The sequence below is a fragment of the Lactuca sativa genome, chromosome 4, assembly GCF_002870075.4.
Source record: "Lactuca sativa cultivar Salinas chromosome 4, Lsat_Salinas_v11, whole genome shotgun sequence".
Taxonomy (NCBI): domain Eukaryota; kingdom Viridiplantae; phylum Streptophyta; class Magnoliopsida; order Asterales; family Asteraceae; genus Lactuca; species Lactuca sativa.
Window position 1 is genome coordinate 28026091 of NC_056626.2, and position 27473 is coordinate 28053563.

Here is a 27473-nt window from a genome sequence, read left to right on the forward strand (position 1 = left end):
TAGGTCAGACTATATAATATGGATCGGATACATGAAGTAAATACAACCCAAAATACACAAGGAGGGACCTATGTGCGAATGTGTTTAAGAGTCTCACTCGATAGTTTCATTTATTTCTTTCATTTTAAGCAACACAATCAGCGATTTCAAATTTGTGAAACATTGCTTTTTTGCCGATAAAAATATATATATTTCTCGTTGTCGTTCCTTCAATAAGTTGTAAACACACACCCATAAAATCAATATACGTTATTATATTTGATCGGATTTTTTTTTTCTGGATACACCTACTACTATACATTTCTCCGCCCATGAAAATACAATTAATCAATATACTAATAGATACAAAAAATGAAAATGCAATCAATCAATATACTAACAGATATAAAAATCTTCTAGTTTGTATTATCATCGTTATCGCCGAAAAATTGGAGGTAGTTGAGCCCATATGTTAGGTCTCAGTCAAAGCTTACGATGATTAAGCAAGTTTTACCTTGGGTGAGAACAAACCACAGGAAGTTACAAAGAAATTCCCATAGGAAGTTACTAAGAAATTTGCCACCTTCTTCTCCGTTTAAACTGATCAAAAATACAAGAGATAAAAAAACTGCTCCTACTTTTGTCTTAGGAAAAATTAAAAAAACAATTACTAAATGAAAAAGTAAAACTCGACAGTTGTGAACTGCTCTATTAGTCACGTGCTAATCCAAATATTTTGGATTCCTTTTGGGTACCCTTTAAGATTTTCTTATCCTATCATCACCCACCCCTGAGACTGGAACCTTGTCCTCAAGGTGAAGATTAACGAATTTCTCCTGTAGTTCCTTGGTATTTTCCCATGTCGCATCATCAGCAGGTAGCCCTTTTCACTTAATCAAGCTCTCCTCCATCAATTTTGAACCTTGGTGGATCCAACGGTGGTCTAAAATTGCCTCAGGTTCCAGTAGTAAGTTCCCCTCATCTGCTACATGTGGTAACTCAGTGCAAACAGTAGTATCATCACCAATTTTTTTTCTTGAGGAGAGACACATGAAAGACCGGGTGAATTCGTGAAGTAGACAGTAGCTTAAGCTTATAAGCCACTTTGCTGATTTTCTCTTCTATAGGATAGGGCCCATAAAACCTGCTTGCAAGCTTCTGGTATGCTCTCTTGAAGACCGACTGTTGACGGTAGGGTTGAAGTTTCAGAAACACCAAATCTCCCACATGGAATTCAATGTCCCTCCTGTGCGAGTCAGCCTGCTGTTTCATTCGGTTGACTGAGGCCAGTAAATTTTCTTTAAGATGTCGCAATATAGCATCCCTGGAGGCTAAAATTTTGTCAACTTCATGTACTGGCATTTACCGTCCTGGTAGTGCGGAATCACGGGAGGGGTTCGACCATAGAAAGTTTCAAATGGAGTCATCCCGGTCGAGATATGGTACGTAGTATTATACCAAAACTCAGCCCAAGAAAGAAAAGAGTGCCACTTGCGGGGTTGCTGGTGAACGAAGCATCGAAGGTACTGCTCAAGGCAACGATTGACAACATCTAACTGGCCGTCGGTTTGAGGATGGTAAGCCGAACTTATCTTCAGTAGTGTTCCAGACAACTTGTGGAAGTTTATTGACATACTCTGAGTTCATTATGGTTTTATGATATTGTTTTAGATAATGATTTTATTAATATAAAATTGAAATTTTTGGTATTAAATTTTGGGACGTTACAGCGTGGATATAAAGAAAATCGAAAGTAGAGCTTTTATGAAGAAGTTACATAATTTACAAATCTGTATTTTTGCACAGAGCGCTAAGCACGCCGAGAGCAGGGCACACACTTCTAGAAGGTGGCAACGCAGACCACAGAGAAGCCGACACATGAAACTAAACGGAAGGGGAGACGTAGCCTTAAGTGTGTGATGCACACCTAGAAAGGTGCAATGCACATGGTCAAAATCTGCTTATAAAAGGGTAGCAACCCCTCATTCCATTCATCACATTTTTCCAACTTCTCTCTACGATTCTCTGAGATTTTAGCCCAATTTTCCCCTAGATTTTAGATGATTTTAGCGAACACCTGAGTCGTCGAAGAGATAGAGTGTTTGGGTCGAAGTTCTGTCTGCGAACTACTCGGACTCTTGTCAGAAACCTCTTTAAGTTAAACTACGCTTATTATGTTTCAAGTGTAACATATATTTATGTTCATAGTCGTTATTATGAACTTATAAATAAGATTTATCAGTGATTTTAAGTCATTATACTAATTGATCTTCTTACGGGAATGATGCCTAGGTTGAATTTACTGAGGTGTTTAAAGTGGGAATTCCAAACGGTATACTTTGTATATCAAACGAACCCTATCTCCGATATGATCCTACCTAGTTGCTCCATACTTGATATATATCGATGTAGCCATTGGAATTAGTGAGGAATCTAGACTATCATTAGTCGCCAAGAATATAAGACTAAGATTTAGTGATACGAACCTAAGTCACATCACAGGAAAAGCTAAGTGTTGAAGCAAAGCATTGCCTAACTTTTTAGTCATCCACTTTTAACAAGTGAGTGCATAGTTACTTCCATCTCTCTCTCTCTTACACACACACACACACACACACACATATATATATATATATATATATATATATATATATATATATATATATATATATATATATATATATATGAAGTATTTAGATAAATTGAATGCTATATGTGCATATTATCTATGATTAAAATGTTATGTGTTAGATGAAATATTATATGATGATTTTTATATAATTTACCATATATGTATTTTCATATCTATAATATATTGGGTAGTGATGGGTAATGAAGGATGAATAGAATAACGAGGGAGATGGATGGTGAGAGATGAATATAATAACAAAAGGTCTTAACCTACTAGTACTACTGTACTAAGCGATATAGTCATCTAACAGAGTATAAATGACAACCACCAGACTATTGATGAATATCTCGTGGAACATAGGCAATTTTATAACTTGTAAGCAATGAACTATGTGTCTATTTGATGTAATCTACTTCCTACTGATATGTATTGTGGAGAAATCCATGAAACGATATTGTCAACGATGATAATTTTGATGAACTTTAGAATAAATCTTTAGGAATGAATATAAATAGAAAATCTACTGATATGTATTATAAGGAAATCTCTGAGACACTATTTTCAGCAACAATGATTATGATGATCCTTAGGGCAGGTCCTTAAGAATAAAAATAGAAGAAAATAAGGAAGGGTAATCAGGTTAATTGTTTGATAACTAAACATATAAACTATATTATTGTGGGTTGAAAACCCTATGTACTCCCAAGTTTACCAACCTTATCCACTATCAATACAATACGAAGGTATTTGATGTTTGCATTTGATGAAAGATTCGAGGAAATCTAGGCCATTAGATGGTGTAAGGCTAATAATGATTACGTTTATGCTTATGTTTCTTATATCAGTTATGACATTCCCAGGTTTCAATAATAAATAAGAAACATTTATTTGGAAATACTTTTACAGAACAAATTCTGCTATATAATTAAACTCTATTTTTAAAATAAGCATAAATAAAAATGTCTTTTCTGACCGTAAAATTAGGAATGCCACAACGCTGTCGGCCTCTACTTTGTAGCCTCTCCGCACAGGTTGTTTTCCTTTACGGCGTGGGTGGGTGGGGTGTGTTGAGTTTCCCGTACAATTTCCTCCTCCGACTTATTGAGGCTTCAATACTGTGGTTGAGAGTGAAAGGGTGGTATTTGGCTTTGGGTTTGAGATTGATAGAGCAGGGTTTTGTTTTGGGGTTGATTTGGTGAAAGTTGATCGGAAAAAATGACAAAGTTGGTGAATATATTTGGAGTACCATTTAACACTTGCATGGAGGATTATTTCCTAACATTTTGGTATTGGAATTGCGGAGGAGATTGAATGGGGGAATCAAGTTAGGGACGGTAAACCCCTTGGGTTGAATTGATGGCGAAAATGTTTCGAGTTGGGGTACTTGAACTCGAAACATTGGTTTTTTTCTTCTATCGGAATTTTCGGTTGGATTGTTGGGATTCATTTTTTGTAGAAACTAGAGATAATTTGATAGAAGAATGTGTGAATTTGAAGGTGAAAGTAATGAGGTATTTATAGATGTGTAAATGGTAATACATACACACACACACACACACACACACACATATATATATATATATATATATATATATATATATATATATATATATATATATATATATATATATAGGGTTAGGATTAAATATGAATCACAAGTATTGTGTGAATGTATGACTAAGTTCTAGCCTTTAGATTAAAAAAAAAAAAAAGGATAATATATTAACATACATGCTACTAACATGGACTAGCAATTACTCAATAATTACACATAATTAATTATAAAGGCAAATATTAAATTTTATGAAGAGAGAGAAATGAAAATTACTTATATATTAGGCAACTAATTATGTCAAATTAATTAATAAAAATCAAATCAAATATTATATTTTATTTAATAAATTTAAATAAAAGATATTTTTAAGATACGACGTAATGAAACATATATGAACATATATTTTCAATCTTTCATTCTTATAGAATACGATTTCATTAAAATATATTTTTTTACAATTAAAATTCTTTAAGAATATATATATATATATATATATATATATATATATATATATATATATATATATATATATATATATATATATATATATATATATATATATATATATATAGTATTATTCTTATAACATAAAAGAACATTTTTTATAACATAAAACAAGAATATTACGACATTTTTTAGAAATATACACCAACTTATTTATTGTATTCTTTATGAATATGTAACCATTCTTAACGAATATGCACAATTTATAATATTAACTAATATTCTTTAATAATCTATAATCATTTTTAAAGACTACACACAAAATTTATACTATATAATACTATTCTTTAAAAATCTGTAATTGTTCTTGAAAAATTTTTATTTGTTTTTTATGGTTTTTGCATGTCTTTATCTTTAGCATTTCACGTTAACCAATAAATCATTTAATTAAAATTTTTTATTTTCCATCTATAAAGAAGAAAGAGAAGAGTTACAATATTTGGTACCAAGATTATATATTTTTAATTAGAAAAAAAGTTTATATTAAAAAAAACAACAGAATAAAATTTCATTTCCGATGATACACTTCACAAATCTGGACTTGTCATTATGAAATAACGAAAATTCTAAAAGATTGAGCATACTTAAACTCAACTTTTTTTTTTTTTTTTTTTTTTTTTTTTTTTTTTTAAGGTATGAAGATATTTAGGATTGAACATTCTAAAAAATTAGTATAAATGAAGACATAAAAGTTAATTTGGTAAGTTGAAAGCTACATATTATTGCTTTGTATTTTACTCAGTAAACACAATTACATCTATATATGATTTTAAATATATATTATTGTTTTGTTATAAATTTGTATGTTTGTCCTGTGTGGCCAACTTATAGTTCAAAATGGTTATATGTTTTCATAAGAATTTGTATATCTTTGACTATTTCCCTTATACACTACATATTTATTTATTATCTATTTTTTTGTAACGTTTCATCAAAGTATGTCTATTTTAATGGCTTATTAATTGATTCATTTATTCACCATAATTATTTATTGTTAAAGTTATTATTATTTACTTATATAATGATTCGTTTAGAATTGGTCATACATTCATACAATATTTGATGGTTATATACGATCCTAACTAACTAACTAACTATATATATATATATATATATATATATATATATATATATATATATATATATATATATATATATATATATATATATATATATATATATAAAAGAAAAAAGTAATTTTTTAAAATAACCGTTAAAATTAGTGTTAGAAAAAAAAAACAGACGAATCAAATGAAAGAGGCGGGAGAGCCTCCCTTCACTCGGAAACCGCATCACACAAACCGCACCTTCGGTATTGTGTTATGGGGTGTGGTTCCCCTCCCCACGCCATCTTCTCGTTCCATTCGGTTCAAACCTTATCAACTCTCTTAGTACATAGTAAATTATAGAGATCGTCATTTGTTAAAAAAAATGATTTTAGTTGTAACTTTTTATCTGTATTTATATTAATTGTTTCAAATTTAGTTCCCTTATAATAATTCTATTAATAATTAGCGTTAAATTCTTTTAAAATGACGTTTTCATGTTATATTATTATATTTACTATTATTCAAAATATTATTATTATTATTATTATTATTATTATTATTATTATTATTATTATATATATATATATATATATATATATATATATATATATTAAAGTTTTGGAAAATTTTAATGGAAAATTTTAATATTAAATTGGCACATTTTTGTTCTCTTTTGATCATCCACTATTTACAACATTGACCCTTCATATTTATGCTTTTGTTCACAAAAACCCTTTAACTTTGGTTTGAATTTTTCATAACTTTCGCCTTTTATCACTTATTATTAGTATTTCTACTTACAACATTGACCCTTCACTTTTATGCTTTTGTTCACAAACAACTCTTTCACTTTGATTTGAAAAATGGTCTCTCAACTATATTTGGGTCATTTTAACGTTGCTTCCTTTTTGTCTTTTTTGGTCCTCATGGTTTACCAGATTTAACACATTGAGGATAACGATGGAAACCAAAATTACTCTTTTAATCGTAATCCGATTTTTTTTATTAATCTATATTTTTCTTTTTCGTTTTAAATTAATGTTTTATTTATTAGAAAATACCCGCCCAATACCATAAAGCCACCCACCATCTGCCATCACCACCACCACCACCGCAAAAATTACATAAATGGTCTATATGGTTTACCCGTTGTCACAAATTCAGTCTCTACTACCTGAAAAGACCAAATTACCCTCACATTAACGGGAAAAAAAAAACTACGGTCTATATTTTTCGGATTGGTTTTCCGGCCGCTGCCAAATATGGCAATAAAGTTCAATTTGTGACGTCATTTCTTTATTTTCCTCATTTATTGTAAGAAATAATTATTTAGATTTCTTTACTTATGTAATTAGATGACATTGTTTATCTTCCTTTACTGGATTATCTCAATTCAATTCAACATGCTACTTTACTTTACAAAGCAATACCTTCCAACCCCGGCAACGCCGGGGAATCCTTTCTGGTTCAAATTATTTATTTTGAAATAATAATTATTATTATTATTAATGTTATTAAGAAATTAGTAAAATAAGATATATAAAATATAATTTTGCGTCCTTCCTAATAAATAAAAATAATTTTGTCACTTGTCTTCTTTTAATATATTATGCTACATTACTTTTCTTATTATTTTCATTATTTTTCACATGTCATTTTATGGTTTTTCTATTTTATTAAATTTCATATAATATTTAAATGTAATAATAAATGCATATTAATTTCATTAATGAACTTTCCTTCTAATTTTAAAATCACTAAATTAAAGTCTCATTAGTTTTTTTTATCTAAATTATTTTTTTTTTAATTTTAAAGAAAAAGTAACAATCTAGTTTTAATAATTCAATTTCTTTTGTTTATTTTTTTTATAAATTCAAACTTCAAATGGTTAGAATTTCATATTTAATTTTTCTTTTAAATAAATCAAAACCCACACGCATAGTTTCACGCCTAATGGATAAAATAAAAAATAGCAAACAAATAATAGTCCTAGTGTATTAGACACTTTTTGGACACCCGAAAGTCAAACAATTTCTAACATTAAAATTTATGTCTTTTCGAGCTTTTGTAACTTTTGCAGAAGGAACTTTGTTTCATAAAACATATTTATAGAGAACATTATAACAACACTCATGCGATATTAATACGTTTCTATAGCTTTTAGTATCAATAACATTGAATTTCTTTTATAAAATATGATAATAAATTATTTACATTAAAACTCGATCTTCTTAATCCATATTAATACAACTACTCTTGTTATCACCACCATTCTACCGGTTCATATGTCGAAAACCTTTAAAGACCTACCACCGCATGCACGGTATCTCAAACGATGACAGATAAAGAGAGAAACCTACTACCGCCCATCAACAACCGCTACACCATCACCACAGTTGCCTCTGGGATGATAAATCAAGAGTGAGAGGGATAGAAAGGGAAAGAGAGAGATAAAGAACTATATATATATATATATATATATATATATATATATATATATATATATATATATATATATATATATATATATATATATATATATATATATATATATATATATATATATATATATATATATATATATATATATATATATATATATATTTGCCTCTTGTATGTTGTTTAAATGGTCTGATGGCAGTGGTTTAATGACGATATTCTGATTGCGGCACTTTAATTAGTGGGCGAAGATGACAAAAATTTTAGTCAAGATGATTGACATTCCGTTGAGCAGTTCGACGTCGATGATTGGAACAACCATGATCGAAATGAGACATCCAATGAGTGTGACCGGTGAAGATTGAGTGCTTAAAAGAGTCCAGATGTGTGTTCTAGGAGCCTAATAAAAAATTAGGATTTTGAAGTATTTAATCAAAGAGTGGAATGGTGGGTTGTGCTTAAAAATGGTCTAGCATATTTGTTTTTAAAAAATGGCTAACATATTTGTTTTTTAAAAAAGTTGTTAACTACATAAAATCATATTTTATTTACATTAATTTTCTATAAAATAATCTATTTTTATCGGTTTTTATATATAATCAAAGGGTTAGCTAGTTTGTCTAAATAATTATTATATAATAATTATTTAAAAATAGAAAGAAATCATCATGTAATTATTAAATGATGTGTTTTTTAGCTAGGTTGTCTAAGTAGCAAATGGGGTGTCTTTTTCTTCAATCCCTAAAAAGGGAATAAACGAAATAGATAAACAAATCTGACCTAAAATCCCTGATCATTAATGAAAAAGTAATTGTGTATTGGATTCAAAGTGAGCATTTTGATACAATGATAAAACACAAAATACCAACCAAACATAAACTATTAGATTTATAGTTGTTAAAATATCAATCCTCATCTCAATATCTTATGATTTTATGAATCCATAAGCCAAAAAACGAGATCAATCGTAGTCGAATCTATCTGAAGCAAGATCTATATTGGAATCTTATGATCTTAATCCTGATTTGACCTTTCATCTTTAGTCTGTATTATATAGTCAAGCTTCAATAGTTCATTCATACAACTTGAAATTGAACATCGCATGTTGCAATAAGCAAAAAGTCTCATTGATTAACATCATTTAATTCATTCCTCTTAAATTACGCAGAGCATCATGACACTCATGTTATTCTCTTGAAGACCGTGTGTCTTTAGTTGTATATTATCACAATTATCTTGTTTCTTTTTCTACTCTTTATGTTTTCTTCATAATTTAAAAGTAGTTCACTTTAGTAGCCTCTTTCGATCCAAATCACGGTCTTGCAAAAAGTCAAATGGTCTTAGATAAGGTCTAGTTATTAGCAACCTTGAATTTAATGGATTATATAAAGGAGTAGAAAAATAAAAACTAATTGGATCTCTTGGTCGAAAAACACTATATTAAGCTGAACGTTGTATACGTTTTTGCTAATTTAGTAGACCTATATATATATATATATATATATATATATATATATATATATATATATATATATATATATATATATATATATATATATAGGTCTACTAAATTAGCAAAAACGTATACAACGTTCAGCTTAATATAGTGTTTTTCGACCAAGAGACCCAATTAGTTTTTATTTTTCTACTCCTTTATATAATCCATTAAATTCAAGGTTGCTAAATTAGTAGACCTAATTTAGTAGACCTATATATATATATATATATATATATATATATATATATATATATATATATATATATATATATATATATATATATATATATATATATATATATATATATATATATATATATATAACATTCAATTCAAAACCCAACCAAGGTTTTAAGTACAAGGTTACGAAGATAATAAACTCATAACCATCTCTTCATCTTCATCATGGATTCTTACTTCCGCAGGCGCATCTTCATCCCATACTCTTATCAATCTTGAAATCTAGACTCGACAATTCAAGACATGAGACATGTTTTTTGGGTAAGGGTTCGGGAAATTTTGGTTTTGTGTTTATTTATGTTATTGAACCGATTAATTTGGATCACTTGATCATATCAGATCGAACCGATCCATCCAAACGAACACCCCTACATGTCAACACAAATTTGAAATTCGTAATTCGTGTTTGTGTCTATAGGCCAAACACAAATTTATCAGTTTAAACACGTATAAGAAACAAATAGAATTTGTGTGTGACATGAAATACATATACTATGCGCATAAACATGGTAAAAATTTGTATTGTTTTCTTATATTATCATTTTTAATACAGAAAACCTAAAAACTCATTAGGTCATGCAACCAAGGCCAAAACATTTCCCAACTCCAGTTTTTTGGATTTTCCCTCCTACGACTTGTCATCCTCTTTGCTTCTCCAGCTCATGCATGCCATTAGAATCTAATCAACTCATGCTCACCGGTGTCACTGTACATACAGTTTCAGGTATGTTCTTCATCTCCACCTCTTCTTATATACTGCATTAATGTTTTATTCTTCTATGAGTAAACTAAAAATGATTTCTTTGATTAAATGTCTTCGACCTTACCAGTGGCGGAGCCAGAACAAAACGTCAAATATAGCACATGTAAATGTTTGGGGTAGCACACAGAAAAAATTGCATTACACCAAAAAAATTATCAAAAAAATTTCATCGTGCCTGGAAATTTGAGGGATAACATGGGCTACCCGGGCACCTACATAGATCAGCCAGTGGACCTTACACATATGTTGAGATTTTGAAGCTCTTTTGACATTTAGGGCACATGTACTACATTTTTTAAGAATTTTTATTTAAAACTTTCATATATGTCTTGCATTTTTAGCTCATTAATTATGTACAATATCTTGAGGTTTGCATTAATTTCTCATATGTTGAAATTTTGAAGCTCTTTTGACATTTGGGGGACATAAACGACATTTTTTTAAGAACTTTTATTTATAACTTTCATATATGTCATGCATTTTTAGCTCATTAATTTTGTACAATATCTTGAGGTTTGCATTAATTTCTCTAGCTATATTTTGTTGTATGTTAAAGAAACACAAGTATAACCATCTCAGATTTATCACATATGTCATGGATTGGTACGATGACATTTGGTATCCTGCTTGACTCCTTGTTAAATTAGATATTTTGTTCGATTTTGCATACTAGCTACTTCCCTTCGGTTAAATGGAAACATGTGTAAAGATGAAGAATCTCTAGATTTTTTGAATTTTGTTTAATATTAATCTGAAAATTAATGAACAACATTCGACGTTAAGTATGATGAAAGTTTTTTTTTAACGGAAAAAGATTTATTAAAGTAGCAAGAAGCTAAAAAGGAAACATTACATCAAAATACTAGCAGAAATACGATAACGAAGCCAAAAATTCCAATTAATCTTGGCTCTCCTACATCTATTATAGATCCAAAAGAAATCCCTATGAACTACATCATCAAAAAGCATAGATTTTTTTTGGATGACCGCTCCAAAAATATATGAATTACGAAAATTCCAAATGCACCAAAATGTAGTCATAACTACAACATCGAACGCTTGATGCTACCCTCTATTTATATAAATCAACGAAGACCATGACATGAGATAATTAACAAAAATTTGTCTCGGAACCTAAATGCCCCACCAGATAGCTATACGTGTCCAAATGTCGATCAGATTAGTGTACCCAGCAAATAGATGCTCAACGGTCTCCACACAACCAGTATACACGGGACAAAGAATCAAATCTACCAAAATCCCCTATGAGACAATCTTTCTCTATTGGGAATACTAAGTACTTGAATTCTCCATATAGTATTATTAATCTTAATAGGAACCCAGTTATTCCATCAGGTCAACTCACCTCCTGTGAAGAGCATACTACCATCAATATAGCCACGAGCAGAAGAGATAGAAAAGGTGTCGGTAATGTCAACAATCCAACCCAATCTACCAGGAACCGATTGCATCTGTATATTTTGTATAATCAGAAGTAAACCATCCCACTGCTCCTGCTCAACTCCACCTCTAGGAATACGTTTTAGAGTAGACAACTCCTAACCCTTAGACATCCAATCACTAACATTCAAATGTCTAAAGGTATCGAAAACATGAAATCTATGAAAGGTAGTCGCCAACGGCTCGTCACCCATCCATCGATCCCGCTAAAAAGATGTGTAACACCCATCCCCAATCCTAATAGGACATAAATACTGAATATATATACCTCTATCTTTAAGTTGGGTGATCATACGAATGACTCCATTCTAAGTACCTGTGCCAACTCTTCTCAATATCACCAACCCACACCCTCCGTCAGGACCATACAAAGATTTTATAACATGAACCCACAAAAGATTTGGACAGTGATAAAATCTCCACTACCAACGTAACATCATAGCCCTATTAAAGGAAAAAAGACTCCCTGCGCCCAAACCTCCTTCCTCCTTAGCTTCTAAAACTCTATCCCATCTAACCTAATGCATGTTTCGCTCATCCAAATCCACTCCCCAGAAAAATCTCGCCCTCAAAGCCTCTAAAAATGTTAAAACTAAGAGAAAGTTTATATTTTGTTTTTATGAGAATCATTTTTCTTAGCTCAAAAGGTAATATTGTATAGGCATTATAGTGTGTGGCTTAATTTACATAAATAATCATGAGAAAGACATAGGAATTGGGACATATGTATGATTCTGATCTACTTTATTTTTCGGGATAATTAAATATGTTATATCTAAAATATTTTTATGAATACGTTTTATAGGAAGGATTGTGTTTGATTTGGCAATTAGTGATCACTTAAAAGTTGAAACAATAACATGATGAAGTAGTCATACTCTATCCATGTTTTGATTGGGCATCTTAGTCATTCAAAAGTCAAAACACTAATATGATATTTTTTTTGTAATACTTCTAACTTATTTTCATATTTGGTTATGGATTAAGGTGTTGATTTGATTATAGTTTGTTTAAATTACTTTTACAAGAAAATATATTTCTATTGTAATTTTTGTTTAAGGAATTTTATAACAATATATTAATTTGTGTAGAATGGTTAAATATAAATTTGTGTTTTCGTGTAACATGGTTAAAAATGTGTTGTATTCTTTTCGTATTGCGTTTTACACAGATTAAATACATGTTGTGTTTGTGTTTGGCATCTAAACATGTTTTATGTCTTCCATGGAATGGGGTTGCTAAGCCCATCGTGAAGTTTTTGCTTTAAACCAGGATATTGGATGCTTCTACATGGATTTTCACCTTTTACATGTAATATAAATCACATGGACTCTCTTAACCCATCCCACATGCAATTCACAAGTAAGGATGGTCCAATATCACTTTTTCAAAACCATAAAACATTTTCCAAGACAAAGCATGTCCTAAATTCATTTTCATGTCATACACACATATACCATAAGACCACAGAGCTAACAAGTCATTCAAGTATAAGACTATAAGTAATGCTTTTTAAATATTTCAAACAAGTAGTAGGGTACATGTACTTTGGATTATGTACTCACCTTGGTCCAATGCTAAGCAAGCAACATAATTCTTCCTCAATTCTAAGCATCTCAAACACTACTAGTGTCATGTAGAAATTTCCCGTACACCTCAAGTTCACAAAGATTATCCGGCTACTCCTTCCTACATGTATATAGTTTATTATTTTCAAAACCCATAAGTGGTCCATTAAGTAACTTATTAATTTCTTAATTCCAAAACTTAACTTTTATTGCTTAAAAACCGTCCTCGTGTTAAAAGAAGAACATGCGGGAAAATTGTAGGCGATTTCGAGTACGGGTAAAAGAAGTTATGAGCAAAACAAGTTTTTTGCGACATAAATACATACCTAAACATGGATCTTGTCGGTTTTTATCATATGGCTCATGTCCCGCCCATCAAGCAAAAAACACCCACAATTTTCATTTTTAGACATCCTATTTTGTAACTAGTGCATCTAGATTTCATATATGACTTAAATAAGTTCAAATAACATTATTTTATCTCAATTAATTCCTATAATTACCATGACTTAATGATTAACTCAACTTAATGCTACAAGAGCTATAAAGAAACTTATGTAAGCATCAAACATTAATTTTGGATTAAAAGCTATTGATAGCTTCTACCTTGGTTCCTATCTACTCCAACCAACTAAGAAGTTCTTAGTGAACTTTCAAATACTTAATGATCATCCGAATGAATTAATAACACAAGTATCCAAAGTTTGGATTTTGTGATTTCATCCTTAATACATGATTCCCATTCAAATTATGAAGTTGTGGAGATTCCTTTCTTATAAAACCTTTATGAATTCTTTGAAGTCATCAAATCACTTTGAAGATTTCAAATACTTCATGTTTTGTTATTATTTATTATTTTCAATTATTTACAAAAGACTTTGTCAAAATCATTAATCTAAATACATTTTACTCCATTCCAATAGAGAGTTTCAAATGGAATCACTAATTTCTTCACAGTTATTTCCTCAAACAATGGAATCGCCACAAGGATCAACAATCTTCTCATCACATCTAGTTTTTGAACTTAATATGACTAGAGGCTAGAGTACAACTCATCTTGTCAATGTACAACCAACACATAAGGTTAAAGTTTGAGATGACGAATTTCATCATGAAAACTCCATCAAACAACTTATTGGACGAGTTGATGATTTCCTTTTACTCTCATGTGACCTCTAAATTATCTCCCCATTTGATGTTGGGTAATTAACTTATCCGGATAATTATCTTTTCATTTTGTTCATATTTGGGCAACTTTTTGGTACACATCTAAGTAACGAACTTGTTAGAAGTGTTCACATATGACCATTATGACCAGTTGTATCAAGTAACAACTTACGTGGCATATATGTGCCAACGATAATTACCCAAGAGGGTAATGAACTATTGTTTTTGTTCACATCTACGCATTTTTTTGTTCATATTCAACCATCCAACTTGTTGAAGTTGTTCACATAAGACCATTATTTCGGAAATTTAAATCAGTAGTTGAAGTCGTTCGTCCAACTTGTTGAATTTGTTCACATAATACCATTATTTTCTGAAATCGAGACACTTGGTTCGATCTGACACAAGAACACCATTTGTTTTTTAGAGTGGGGTTCGAACAAGACGATTAAACTTTTGTTTTACGATTATTATCCATTTTGTTAGGACTAAAAGCCAACTGAGGTTTCTAGTTTTGGTCTTTTGTAACAAATCTAGCCGGCCTAAAATCACCAAGGTAGGGTTGTAGGTTCGGACCTAATAACACATTCATGGCTTTCATGTCTCCATGGAAAATTACGAGCACACAGTTATGATGTAAATACGCGAGAGCATGAGCTATACCTAGTATAACCATGTACCTAGTTTCCCACTTTGCTCCTCATTTTCCAGTCCCTGCACCATGGAGGAGCAAGCTCAAGCTTCCATTAGGATACTAATCGTAAAACAGAAGTTTAATCGTCCGGTTTGAACCCCGCCTTAAACAACAAATAATGGTCTTGTGTCAAATCGAACCATGTGTCTCGATTTCATAAGTCATTGTATTATGTGAACAAATTTAACAGGTTAGATGAACGACTTTAACTACCGATTTGAATTTCTGAAACAATGATATTATATGAACAACTTCAACAAGTTTGATGGTCGAATGTGAACAAAAAAAGAAATTGCCTAGATGTGAACAACAAAAATGTCTAAATGTGAACAAAACTAATAGTTCATTATCCTCCTGGATAATTATATTTGCTACATATATGTCATGTATACGTCACGTAAACTATAACTTGTTATAGCCGGTACTAATAGTCATATATGAACACTTCCAACAAATTTGTTGTTTACTATGTATACAAAAAAACATACCCAAATATAAACAAAACAAAAAGTAATTACCTGATAAATCGATTTGTCTTTATGTTTTCCTTCGGAATGTCTTGTTCCCAATCTTTCTTTCTTAAGATTCCTTTTCGGCTGTCTAATATAAATTCAAACCTAGCACATAAAAAAGAAGGCAAGTGAATGATAAGAGGTTACCCTCGTCTACCAGGGTCATCTCATCCCTTTGGATTGAAGGTGTCATCACGATTGTTTTTCCTATTGCCTAAAGAAGCATAACATCATAGCGACAAAGAAGCCGACAACGGTAAAGTTCATTAATAACCCTTTCATTTTTATGCTCAAGCCAATATTGATAAAATTAATCTTACGTATACAGTTTTTTTTTTCTTTCTTTTTTTTTTTTTTTGTCGTTATTTGTTACGTGTAACGAAATTTTAACTCAACGATGATTCAAAAAAAATAAACTTAATAGAAGTTTATATAATGGAGACATTAAGGGCCACCAAATACATCTGAGATTGAGAAACATCATTAACCATGTGATACATTGTAGGCTTTGCAGATATTGCATCAGTTTTCACATATATTCTTGGTAGATATCACACCCGAGGGGCCTCCATTTCCATACATCCCTTTCTGTCTACCCACAAATTCACATGTATAAATACACTCGATTGATATAAATCTAAGTTTACATGATAACTATTATTATTATTATAAATATCTTAAACTCACAACCACATATATTGAAACAACCACATATATTGAAGAATTTATTCAATAAACCAATGTTTTATTATTAACAACTAACAAACCTTTTTTTACGAACTTTTACAATCGAGATGATAGGCAAACTTACACGGTCATAAAATTATTATGTATGACCCATTAGATTCTATATCTATTGTTTTAGTGTAGATACAAATTATTTACCTCTAATAGAAATTATTATAATTGATCAGGAGCCTTCATGGATTTCAGAAGGCTAACAGGAAACTTGATATGTTAGTTTTTCGACATAATGATAATCAATTCATCATGATTGATATTTAATTTTTTTAATTGGATCATTTGTTTAAATAAAATTTTAAAATGAATCGATAAATTGTGAATTTAAACAAATAGTGACAATTTTTATTTCTTAATAAAAAATAACTTAATATATATTTAAAAATAAGAAATTATAATCAATAATAAATTAAGAATAGTATTTATTAATTAAAACTAACTATTGAAATTGATAATTCCAAATGCATAATAATCTACTATTAACTTAAATTTTTACATATATTGTCTAACTATAAAAAACCAAATATATCTTACCAGGTTTTGGTTAACCAATATATATTAACGATTTTGTTAACCAAAACTCTATGAAAAAAGTAAATAACCAATTTAGTTAACTTAGAAAATCAATATGGGTTGTTTATTTTTGAATTAGGTTTTCTAGTTTTGTATATTTTAAGAAAAATAAAATATATTTTCACTTTTTGTTAATATTTAATTTTTTATTCGTAAAATAATGACATTGGATACATTAATTCTTTTCTTTAAACGAGATTGACTAAAAAGACACTCAATTTTAACACAGACAGCCTATTTGATTTTTGAAATATTTATACTAGTTGAAATTGCATTGTTTTCGAAAAAAAACTAGTTATAAGTAGTTATACACCGACTTTTGATAAAGATGTTAATGGGTTGTCTAAGGCTGAAAGATATGATGACACAAGAACCATATTTCCTCTTCTGTCACGTCGGCGCCACATGTGCGGCAAGAATTAGCCATGCACAGCCAAACAGCACTCGAAACCGCAGGGTAGGGGCGATTTTCCTAGCAGGCGAGGTGGCAAACCACATGGTGTTAATTTAACAGTGCTTTTTTAAATGTTTATCTCAATTGAATGTTGATAAATAGACACCTCATGAACACTTTTTATCAGAATTCAACATATGATTAAACTACTTATGTCTAATTTTTCATAAAATTATAAAATTTCAACTAATAAAAAGAATTAAACAACTGACCAATGTTTAAATTATAATCAAGATGTGTATATTTATAAAATAATCTCTTTTGAAACTTGTTTTTATCTAATAAATAGAAAACTGAATAAAAACAAAAAATAAAAAGATATTTATTGTATTCTAAACACTCATTCAAGATACAAATCTTTATATCATACGATGAAAACAAAATTTCTCATACGAATTTGTATTAATGATGTTTTTGTGATGTCATGTTTTGACAATGAAAAGTGAGTAGTAGGCATCTATATGTTGTTGACCAGAGAGTGCCAGAAACACCACTTAAATGCACTAGGAATGGAATTTATAATACATTTACTTTGAAAAGACAGTTGGGATTCCTAGCAACTTCTCAATAAAATATGTTTTCCATCAAATGTACCTTACGCATTACGAGATGTACAATGAGCTTACTAATCGAAACTGAGCAACAAGAAACAAAACCCGAAGGACTAATTATTCTCTCTCTCATTACAATAAAAAACTTCGAATCGAACCAAACAAATAAAATATTAACTTATGAAATCCATATTTCTTTTTAATTTTAAAACTCTCCAAAAACTATCTCTGGAATAATAAATTAAGCTAAATTGATTACTAGCTGCAAAAATTATAGTCAACGCTTCTACTATCCGGTCAACGGGTCGTCGATGTTGTATGTGTTCATCCAATGTTCTTCAATGTTCAAGTCATCAAAATAATCACATGGTAAAGTTGTAGAATCTATATCATCATACCCATAAATAGGAATATCTTCAAAACAATCAATTGGTGTTGGTGTAAGGATTTCTCCAAGAAAATGTGCCTCGATATCCAAATCTTTTCCGATGTCAGCCAATAACATAGCTTCATCAAATGGTTCAGTAAACATCTCCATCTCCATCTCCATTGGCTTGACATTGAAATGATCTTCATCAATGGTGGTGGTGGTGGTGGTGGTAGTGGTGGCCAACGTTTCAATCTCTTTAACATTGTTTTTAATGGGTTTGGAAGGAGAGGAAGATTCGACTTCAAGAACAGAAGAAGGTGATGCATGTGGTGTAGCACCACCGGAATCTTCTGAAACAGACTGTTTTTGATGATCGGAAGGGATGACAATCAATGGTTTCTTGTTTTTTTCATTGTTGTTTTGATTTTGGATCTTTAAAGCTTCTGCCATTGTTTCAAACTCGAGCTTTTTGATTTCATAAGCTTTTGAAGCTTCTTCTGCAGTATTGTAAGTACCAAGCCAGACTCGCCGGCCCTTGAACGGATCCCGGATCTCCGCCGCCCATTTCCCCCATTTCCGTTGCCGGACACCTCTGTATTTCAAACCGGAAGTGATCTGGGGTTGACTTGGGGTTTTGGTCAAAACCCTTTTCCCTTTTCCTTCACCATTGCTGTTGTTGTTGCTACCATGACAAGATCCTTCAGTCACCGGAGATTTCATTTCACCAACAGCAGTTACAGCCACCGGAATCTTGATTTCCCGAACAATAGCTTTAGACCCGTAGAGTTTTTTGTTAGGCTCGTCTTCTTCATCATCGGAAGACTCAGTCATGTAAGGATCGTGACATATGATCCGAATAGTTCTCATCGGATTGTTGTTATTTTGTTCGATTATCTTTCCTTTCTTTCTGGGTTTCTTGTTGCAAACATTCTCTTGCTTTCTACTATCCGCCATTTCCACCATTTTTTCTTCAGAAAAATCTCCCAAAAATAATAAAAAAGCAAAAGAAAAAAAAAACGAAAATTCTCTTTTGAAATTTTAACAAAAAATTTGGTTTTTGATTGTGTAAACAGGCCGTCTCAGGTACAGGAAAAGACTAAAGGCTCTCCTCTGTATATGAAAACAACCAAAACACTCTACACCAGAACAGGTCCTGCAAAAAAGACACAAATATCAAAATCTGTCAGACAAAAACATAAAAGTAGAGGAATTGTAAATCCGAATTAAAGGATTGTGTGTACCTTTTTGGCCTCAAACGCATCGAAACTATTGAAAAACAGATGTGAAAACTCTGCTGAATTATACAGCAGAGAGTAAAACAGATTAACAGAGCAAAAGTATCAACCCAGAGCTTCACCGGAGCCCCAATCCCAGCCAATAAACTTGCCGACATAAAATCTGCTATTTTTCCCAATTTTTCTCTACTAAACAACTCTTTATAACCCGATTTCAACTACAAAATAGTAAATATCAGATCAGATACATGATTCATATAAAAAAGCCTAATTAAATCAAAAATTCTCTTCTCCGAATCCTGTAGAAAGAGAAACGACCATGAATCCATGGAAAAAATTTCCCTCTAAAGATGATTCGGAATCCAAAATGTAAAAAAAAAACGTTTGCTTTGAAGAAATTCAAGAAACTCCGACTTAATTACAACAATGGAAAAACATTCAACACGACTAAAAGTCTAGAAAAAACTCAACAACCGACTTAAAAACTTAAAATTGAAACAAAAATTGAAGAACCCTAAATCAAAACGAGAAGAAAGATGAACTTAAATGGTTTACCTTTTCAGTCCTCACTCCCGAATTCCTACCCCCAAATTGTGATGATTTCTTCTTCTTTCTGAATGGACTTCTTCTTTCACTGTTACTGACTCCGTATTTCAAGCAGTCAAAACGCAAATGTTGGGTGGGTATATATGGATGCCTTTTTATTTATTTTGAATTAAATGAAAAATAATGGAAAGTAAATAATGTTTCGAATACTTTTGAAATATTTGTTAGATTTATTAGTAATTCTATTTGGGGTATGAATGTATGATGAGCTGTCATGGCCATACATCATGCATGATTTACACCATCCATAGTCATGCATATCATGCCACATTTTGGCCGCCATTAGACCCAGATATTATCGAGTAAACGCGTAAAGTCGTAAACGTGTGGTACACGCGCTGTTTGGTCTCCAGTTTGGCGACAAAATCGAGGAATCCTTTGACTACAATTTTGGCTTGGTATGCACGCGCGGAGTGTGAAGTTGGGTAAATGGACTGAGCGTTTTATTTTGTTTTTTGTTAAGGAGGTTAGAGGTAACGCAGCGAACCGGAGACGTCGATGACAGCTAATATAATATTGTGTCGGTTTTAGGTTCCATATGTGTTTGATATTACGAGAATGCCACGAAATATCTTGGCTACCAAAACTACCCTCGTTAAAAAGGAAATTGTTCTTTTTAGGGAGGAATTTTGTTTCTGATAACATTTTCCATTTATTATAGTGGGGAATGAATTTCTTGCTTTTTTTCGTAATTTTTAGTTAATTATTAGCTAAGATTTATCATATCTTAGTTGGAGTATTAAATTCCATACCATTAATGAAATGATTTTGTTTATTCTTAGAACATGTTAAATCATAAATATATACTTGTCAAATTTTGGATATAATATAGCTTTTACAAGGAACTATATATTTAAAATATTTTAAAGTTACATTCGGCTACTCAAATATGTCGGTTCACATGTAATCAAATACTTGGATGGTATTAGTTAACTAAAAAAAATTATAGTGTGATTGTCAAGACTCAACTTAATTCATTTAGTTTATTCAAAACCTCGAATATGATTTTGCTCTGCTCTAAAGAATGTTACATTATATTTTGAACATTGATAACATATGTGGAATCCGGAAGGCTTCCCAAGTCCGACCACGACATAAAGGTGACACGGGCGATCCCTACCGAGAGCCCGAACGGTTTAGACGATCTACCTATCTCTGACAGCAGTCATATCGGCGCACTATCGGGCTTAGGACCAGTGTGTAAAATCAAGTTGTAACGTCCCAAAAATTTAGTGTAAAATTTTCATTTTTAAAAACAATAAATCATACAAATAAGTTGTTCCAAAACCAATAAAAGTGATTACATCATGTAAACATCAGAGTAAAAATCACAAGTAGCCAATACGGAAACTCTAGGAAATGCAGTGCAGTCATGTCAGACACTTCCCTTTAGAACTAGAGGTACCTGAAACCATAACCATAAAACTGTAAGCACAAAGCTTAGTGAATTCCTAAAAATACCACATAACATACATACAATAGAGATTATTATGTGTTATTCATAGTCTTACAATTGCCATTATGCCATGAACTGTTTCATGGTCTTTCCTTGCTAGGTCGGGGGCCAAAACTCGGTCTTACAAACAAGTGCCAAGAGCCACTTTTCTGGTCTTCCATGCAAGTATTACAAAGACAACGTGCATACTACATATAACTACTAAGGTCCAAACCCTGGTCTTACATATAATTTGATGGGATTCATGTCCACGTCTTTCATGCAATTGTCATGTACCACCACCTGGTCTTTCTACATAACATAATCCAGTGGGTTGGCATTGGTGCCTTCCACCCACAAGTATAGTGAGAAGACTCACATGAAACACAAAGTCGACTAAAACTCAGCTCAATGTCGTGTCGACCACAGCTAACAGCTCACACAGCCAAAAGATTAATGTTAAACACCTCCATAAAATCCACACAAGGCAAACCCTAACTCTATATTCTAAAAATAGAAATTTGACGAAAAGTTAACCCATTCCAAACGTCAACAACCAAAGTTGATGTAACATCTCGATGATAATGTACTTCTAATTTTAATCCTATAATTTAATTATGTTGCATTTTGATCCATAAGTTCAATAAAGTGTGCATAAAGAGCATTGGTGGCATTTTCATAAATAAGCCTTAGGGGAGTACGTCATGCATACGCGTGTACGCAGAGCGTACTAGGGAGCCCTAGTACACTCGACATACTTGCCAAATATGGAAACCCTAATTTTAGGGTTTAGCTCGTATTTAAACCTCATTATAGCCTCATTTTCCCTCACCTCATCATTCACCTTTCCCTTAGATCGTTCTTGCAACCCTAATTTGCCTTGTGGAGCCATTCCAAGCTAAATAATGTTTGTTTTGTGCTTTAAAGAATAAGTAAGGGAGTAAAGCTCACCTAGGAGGAGTGAAGCACTTTGGATGTAGGATTTGTACCGCATTGGCAACCTTTTTAAGGTATAAATCTTGAAACTTTGTCCCTCCATCATATAGATCTAGAAATAAGTGTTTTAATGATGATTTTTGGTCCCAAAATGATTGATCTTAAGCATGGCATGTTCTTGACCCATTAAGTTGTCCTTTCATACCCTAGGAGGGGTCTTAAGTCATAAAAATGGAGTCCCTATGGTTAGTTTTGTCCCATGCATGTTATGGAGAGTCCCCAGGTCATAAAGTTGGAAACTTTATGACTCTTAATGACATTTTGACCTTGGATCTGCATTTAGACATGTTAAGACGTCATATTAAGCACTTAATGGGAAAAAGAAGAAGTGTGAGGTTACACTGAGCGTACCTAGGTTACACCCAACGTACGCACTCAACGACCCCCGATATGGTCAACGGAGGAGTACGCCCAGCGTACCTCCAGAGTACACCTCACGCCTCACGTACACTTGTTGAGTTGACTCGGCTGGGTTGACTCAGTTGATTTATAGATTTTGACAAGATTGACCTTGACTTTGTCCAAGTTTGACCTTATAAGTATTTTTTAGTATTTTGGGATTTTGATTGTGATTAGTCACTTGGATGGATAGGTGTCGGTAGGAGCTGAGATTCGGAGTCGAGACATCATCAGCTTTTGTCCAGTTGTGAGGTGAGTTTTTCTCACTGTACTTACAGGTCGAAGGCACCAAGTCCGGCCCATTGGTTTGATATGCAGCTATACGCGGATATGTTGAGTATGGAATAGATATGTATGCTTATGCTAGTTGCCGATATGCTAGTCTGGTAGATCTGTATGGCTACTTTTGTTTCTGTCTGCACAATTATTTGTATATGTTTGTCATCTGTTATATGTCGACATATTGTGGTGGGTTGATGTTGTACTGCTTCGTGCGGTAGCCAACAAACCCTGGAGCATTCTAGATATGAGTTGAGGGTCGGGTAGGGCATGCCAGACTCATACCAAGGGCTTAGGAGCATTCCAGATACGAGCTAAGGATCGGGTGGTATGCCAGAATCGTACTAAGGGCTTGATGATACTTCAGTCTAACGACTGATTTGGTCAGGGAGCAAGCCAGACATGAGTTGTGGGCCTAAGGGCAAGTCGGACTTATGTTGTGGGCTCAGGGGTAATCCAGTCATTTAGCTGTGGACCCAGTACATGTTGTTATTGTATATGTTATATGCTTATGTGTTGGTACTTTGGGGGAACTCACTAAGCTTTGGCTTATTTTTTTCATTGTGGTTTAAGGTACTTCGGATGATCGAGGGAAGGCAAAGGAGTGACCATACACATCCTCTTACTTATGACTTATGTGTAACAACCCAAAATTTTCAAATAAAATTTTCATTTTTATTTAGCCAAACATTCCCATAAAATATGAAGTAACATTAAACACTATTTTCAAAATTCATAACATTAACATTTTATTTAAAACATCAAAGTGCCCCATCAAAACAAATGTCGGAGAGTGCACGTTGCGCCATCAAGCCTTGCCCTTGCCCTTAGGCTCAGAAGTACCTTAAACAAATCAACAAACTGTAAGCTAATGCTTAGTGAGTTCCCCAGAGCATACCCCGCATACAATCCACATAAACACATATCATAATAGCTACAACAACTACATATACCACATAATCCATGCATACAAACATATAAGGATGTTGTGGGCTCCTCCCAAGGTCTTACTCCAGGATGCCATGGGCTCCCCCACATAGTCTTACCATGGGCTCCCCTATGGTCTTTAGCTGGAAAGTCATGGGCTCCCCCATGTGGTCGTACATCCAAGTGCATGGGCTCCTCCCATGATCTTTACTTGAAAAGCCATGGGCTCCCCCACATGGTCTTACATCTAAGTGACATGGGCTCCCCCCATGGTCTTCCCTGCAAGTATCACGTATATAGCTAGCATAACACAAAGCATAACTAACTATCATACCACATATCTCTACAACAATAAGTGTACCACATATCATTAAATGGGACAACCTTGGTGCCTGAGACCCATTGGTATGGCGAGGAGACTCGCCTCTCGTGAATGCTGAACTGACAACCTAAGATCAGTTAAATCCCACATGCTGCTCCAACTCAATTGCCTATAATCATCATGTGGTTAACTTGTCACAATCCCGAATTACCATGAATATCCTCAAAGTCAACCCCGATCAACCCTAGTCAAAGTCAAGGTCAACAGTCCATGTTGACCTCAACTCTTCGAGTGCATCCAACAACTCATCGAGTTTCCCGAATAACTATTCAACTCGCCGAGTTACCTGTGTAACTCGTCAAGTTCCCAAATGTCCAGAAGACCAAAAACCCATGCAGACCGAAAACCCCCATCCTTCACAGAAATCACTCGAAATCTCAAAAACGGGTAAATCCTACTCGACTCGTCGAGTTGGCTAAAGGACTCGATGAGTTTCTTCAGTCCTTTTTATTTTCATATATTTTTAAGCTACTCCAAAGCTCCAGATTGCAGATCTAGCCTCCTAAGTCATGGTTTCCATGTAAAGTTGCAAACTTTACGTGCATGCAAGCTCTTAGTTGCCAACAACAAGTTAAGGGAGGGATTTTAGCCAAAGAGAAGGACCAAACTTGATAAATTCAACAACTTTATAAATCTAACGACCTAGAATAGTCCAGATCTGAAGTTGTAACTCCAGATCTTACTCAACACCCGAAATGCTTCACAAATGCATTAGAAATGGCCTAAAAAGCAAGAAAAAAAAGGATATAATGCTAGAATTATCAAGGTAACATCTTGTTACCTTCAAACGGTGTCCAAACGTTGTAAATGATGGATCTAAAGTCTCCTTCCCTCTCCAAGCTCCTCAATATTCAAAATCCTTCAACTAAAGCATCAAAAACTCTCTTTTAGCCTCTCAATCGCAAGGAAACAACAAAGAACGACTTAGGGTTTCTTCTCTGGGTAGTGAAGTGGTAAGGGAGGCCACAAGTGGCGGATTAAGTCCATTAAATAGGGTGCAAACCCTAAAAATTAGGTTTTTCTTTACAGCACGTACTCATCAAGTCGGGGACTTCCGACTCGTCGAGTAGGATCTGGATCCCGCGTCCTCATAAATGATCTCTACTCGACGAGTTGGAGCTCCCTAACTTGCCGATTTCAAGCACAAAACCCTAAAATTAAATAAATTAAATGATACCTGGAACATGTGTTACAAATCTCCCCCACTTGAACTAGAATTCGTCCTCGAAGTCTGCTGACATGAATTAGTCCGGATAGTGATCCCTCCTCTCATCATCTGGTTCCCATGTCCATTCAGAGCCCCTTCAGTGCTGCCATTGCACCTTTACTAGCTTCACTTCCTTGTTTCGAAGAACCTTGGTCTTCCTATCCAAAATTGCAATAGGCCTCTCGATATAGTTCCGACTCTTGTCCACCTGAATGTCGTCCAGTGAAACGAACGTGGCCTCGTCGGTAGCACACTTTTGAAGTTGCGACACATGGAAGGTGTTGTGTATATGGCTAAGCTCATCCGACAAGTCCAAGCGGTAAGCCACCTTGACCACTTGGGCCGAAATCCTATACGGGCCAATATATCGCGACCCCAACTTGCCTCTCTTACGAAACCTGATGACCCCCTTCCATGGCGACACCTTTAGTAACACAAAGTCCCCCACCTGGAACTCAAGATCCGATCACATCGGTCAACATAGATTTTCTGACAGCTCTGTGCGACTCATAGCCTGTCATGCACCTGATGAATCAACTCAGTAGTCTTGAGCACCACTTCGGTGCTCCCCCATGACCCGATGTCCTACCACACCCCAATAAACCAGGGTCCTACATCTCCTACCATATAGCATCTCAAACGGAGGTCGATCGATACTGGCATGGTAACTATTGTTGTATGAAAACTCTACCAATGGGAGGTATGTATCCTAATTACCTCCAAAATCCAACACGGATACTCGAAGCATATACTCGAGGGTATGGATCATCCTCTCACTTTGACCATATGTTTAGGGGTGGTATGTCGTACTAAAATGTAATTGAGTACTCAGTTCCTCATGGAACTTCTTCCAGAATCTAGATGTAAATCGAACATCTCTGTCAAAGACTATTGACACTGGAACTCCGTGTCTACCCACCACCTCTCGCACATAAATATCCGCCATTTTCTCAGCAGAGATGCTCTCAGTGATTGGAATAAAGTGTGCACTCTTCGTCAACTGGTCTACAATCACCCATATGGCATCTACACCCATCGCTGTCCATGGTAACTTTGTGATGAAGTCCATGGTGATCTCCTCCCACTTCCATATAGGAATGGGTAACGGCAGGACCTTACCATACGACCGCTAGTGTTCGTCCTTGACCTTCCGGTAAGTCAGGCACCGCTCCACAAACCAGGCGATCTCCCGCTTCATGCAAGGCCACCGATAACTCAGTCTCAAGTCCCTATACATTTTTGTAGCTCCCGGATGTA

General features: G+C 33.3%; 1 protein-coding gene and 1 long non-coding RNA gene across 2 annotated transcripts; one reads left to right on the forward strand and one right to left on the reverse strand.

Annotated features, from left to right (window-relative positions):
- The first annotated feature begins 393 nt into the window (after positions 1 to 393).
- LOC111894481 (uncharacterized) lies at positions 394 to 2255 on the forward strand. The gene is made up of 2 exons (XR_002851238.3): positions 394 to 1556; positions 1786 to 2255. It is a non-coding gene; the product is annotated as an uncharacterized LOC111894481 (long non-coding RNA).
- Positions 2256 to 18379: 16124 nt separating this feature from the next.
- On the reverse strand, positions 18380 to 20710 carry LOC111894473 (ethylene-responsive transcription factor ERF118). The gene is made up of 3 exons (XM_023890547.3): positions 20541 to 20710; positions 19992 to 20203; positions 18380 to 19903 (listed from the first exon to the last, which is right to left on the reverse strand). Exon 3 carries the CDS (start codon positions 19711 to 19713, stop codon positions 18670 to 18672), a length of 1044 nt encoding a protein of 347 aa, XP_023746315.1. The 5' UTR covers positions 19714 to 19903; positions 19992 to 20203; positions 20541 to 20710; the 3' UTR covers positions 18380 to 18669.
- Positions 20711 to 27473: the final 6763 nt, after the last annotated feature.

What these genes read in the sequence shown, in the direction of transcription:
- LOC111894473 (XM_023890547.3), bottom strand. Translation starts at nt 19,713, where the DNA reads ATGGTGGAAATGGCGGATAGTAGAAAGCAAGAGAATGTTTGCAACAAG.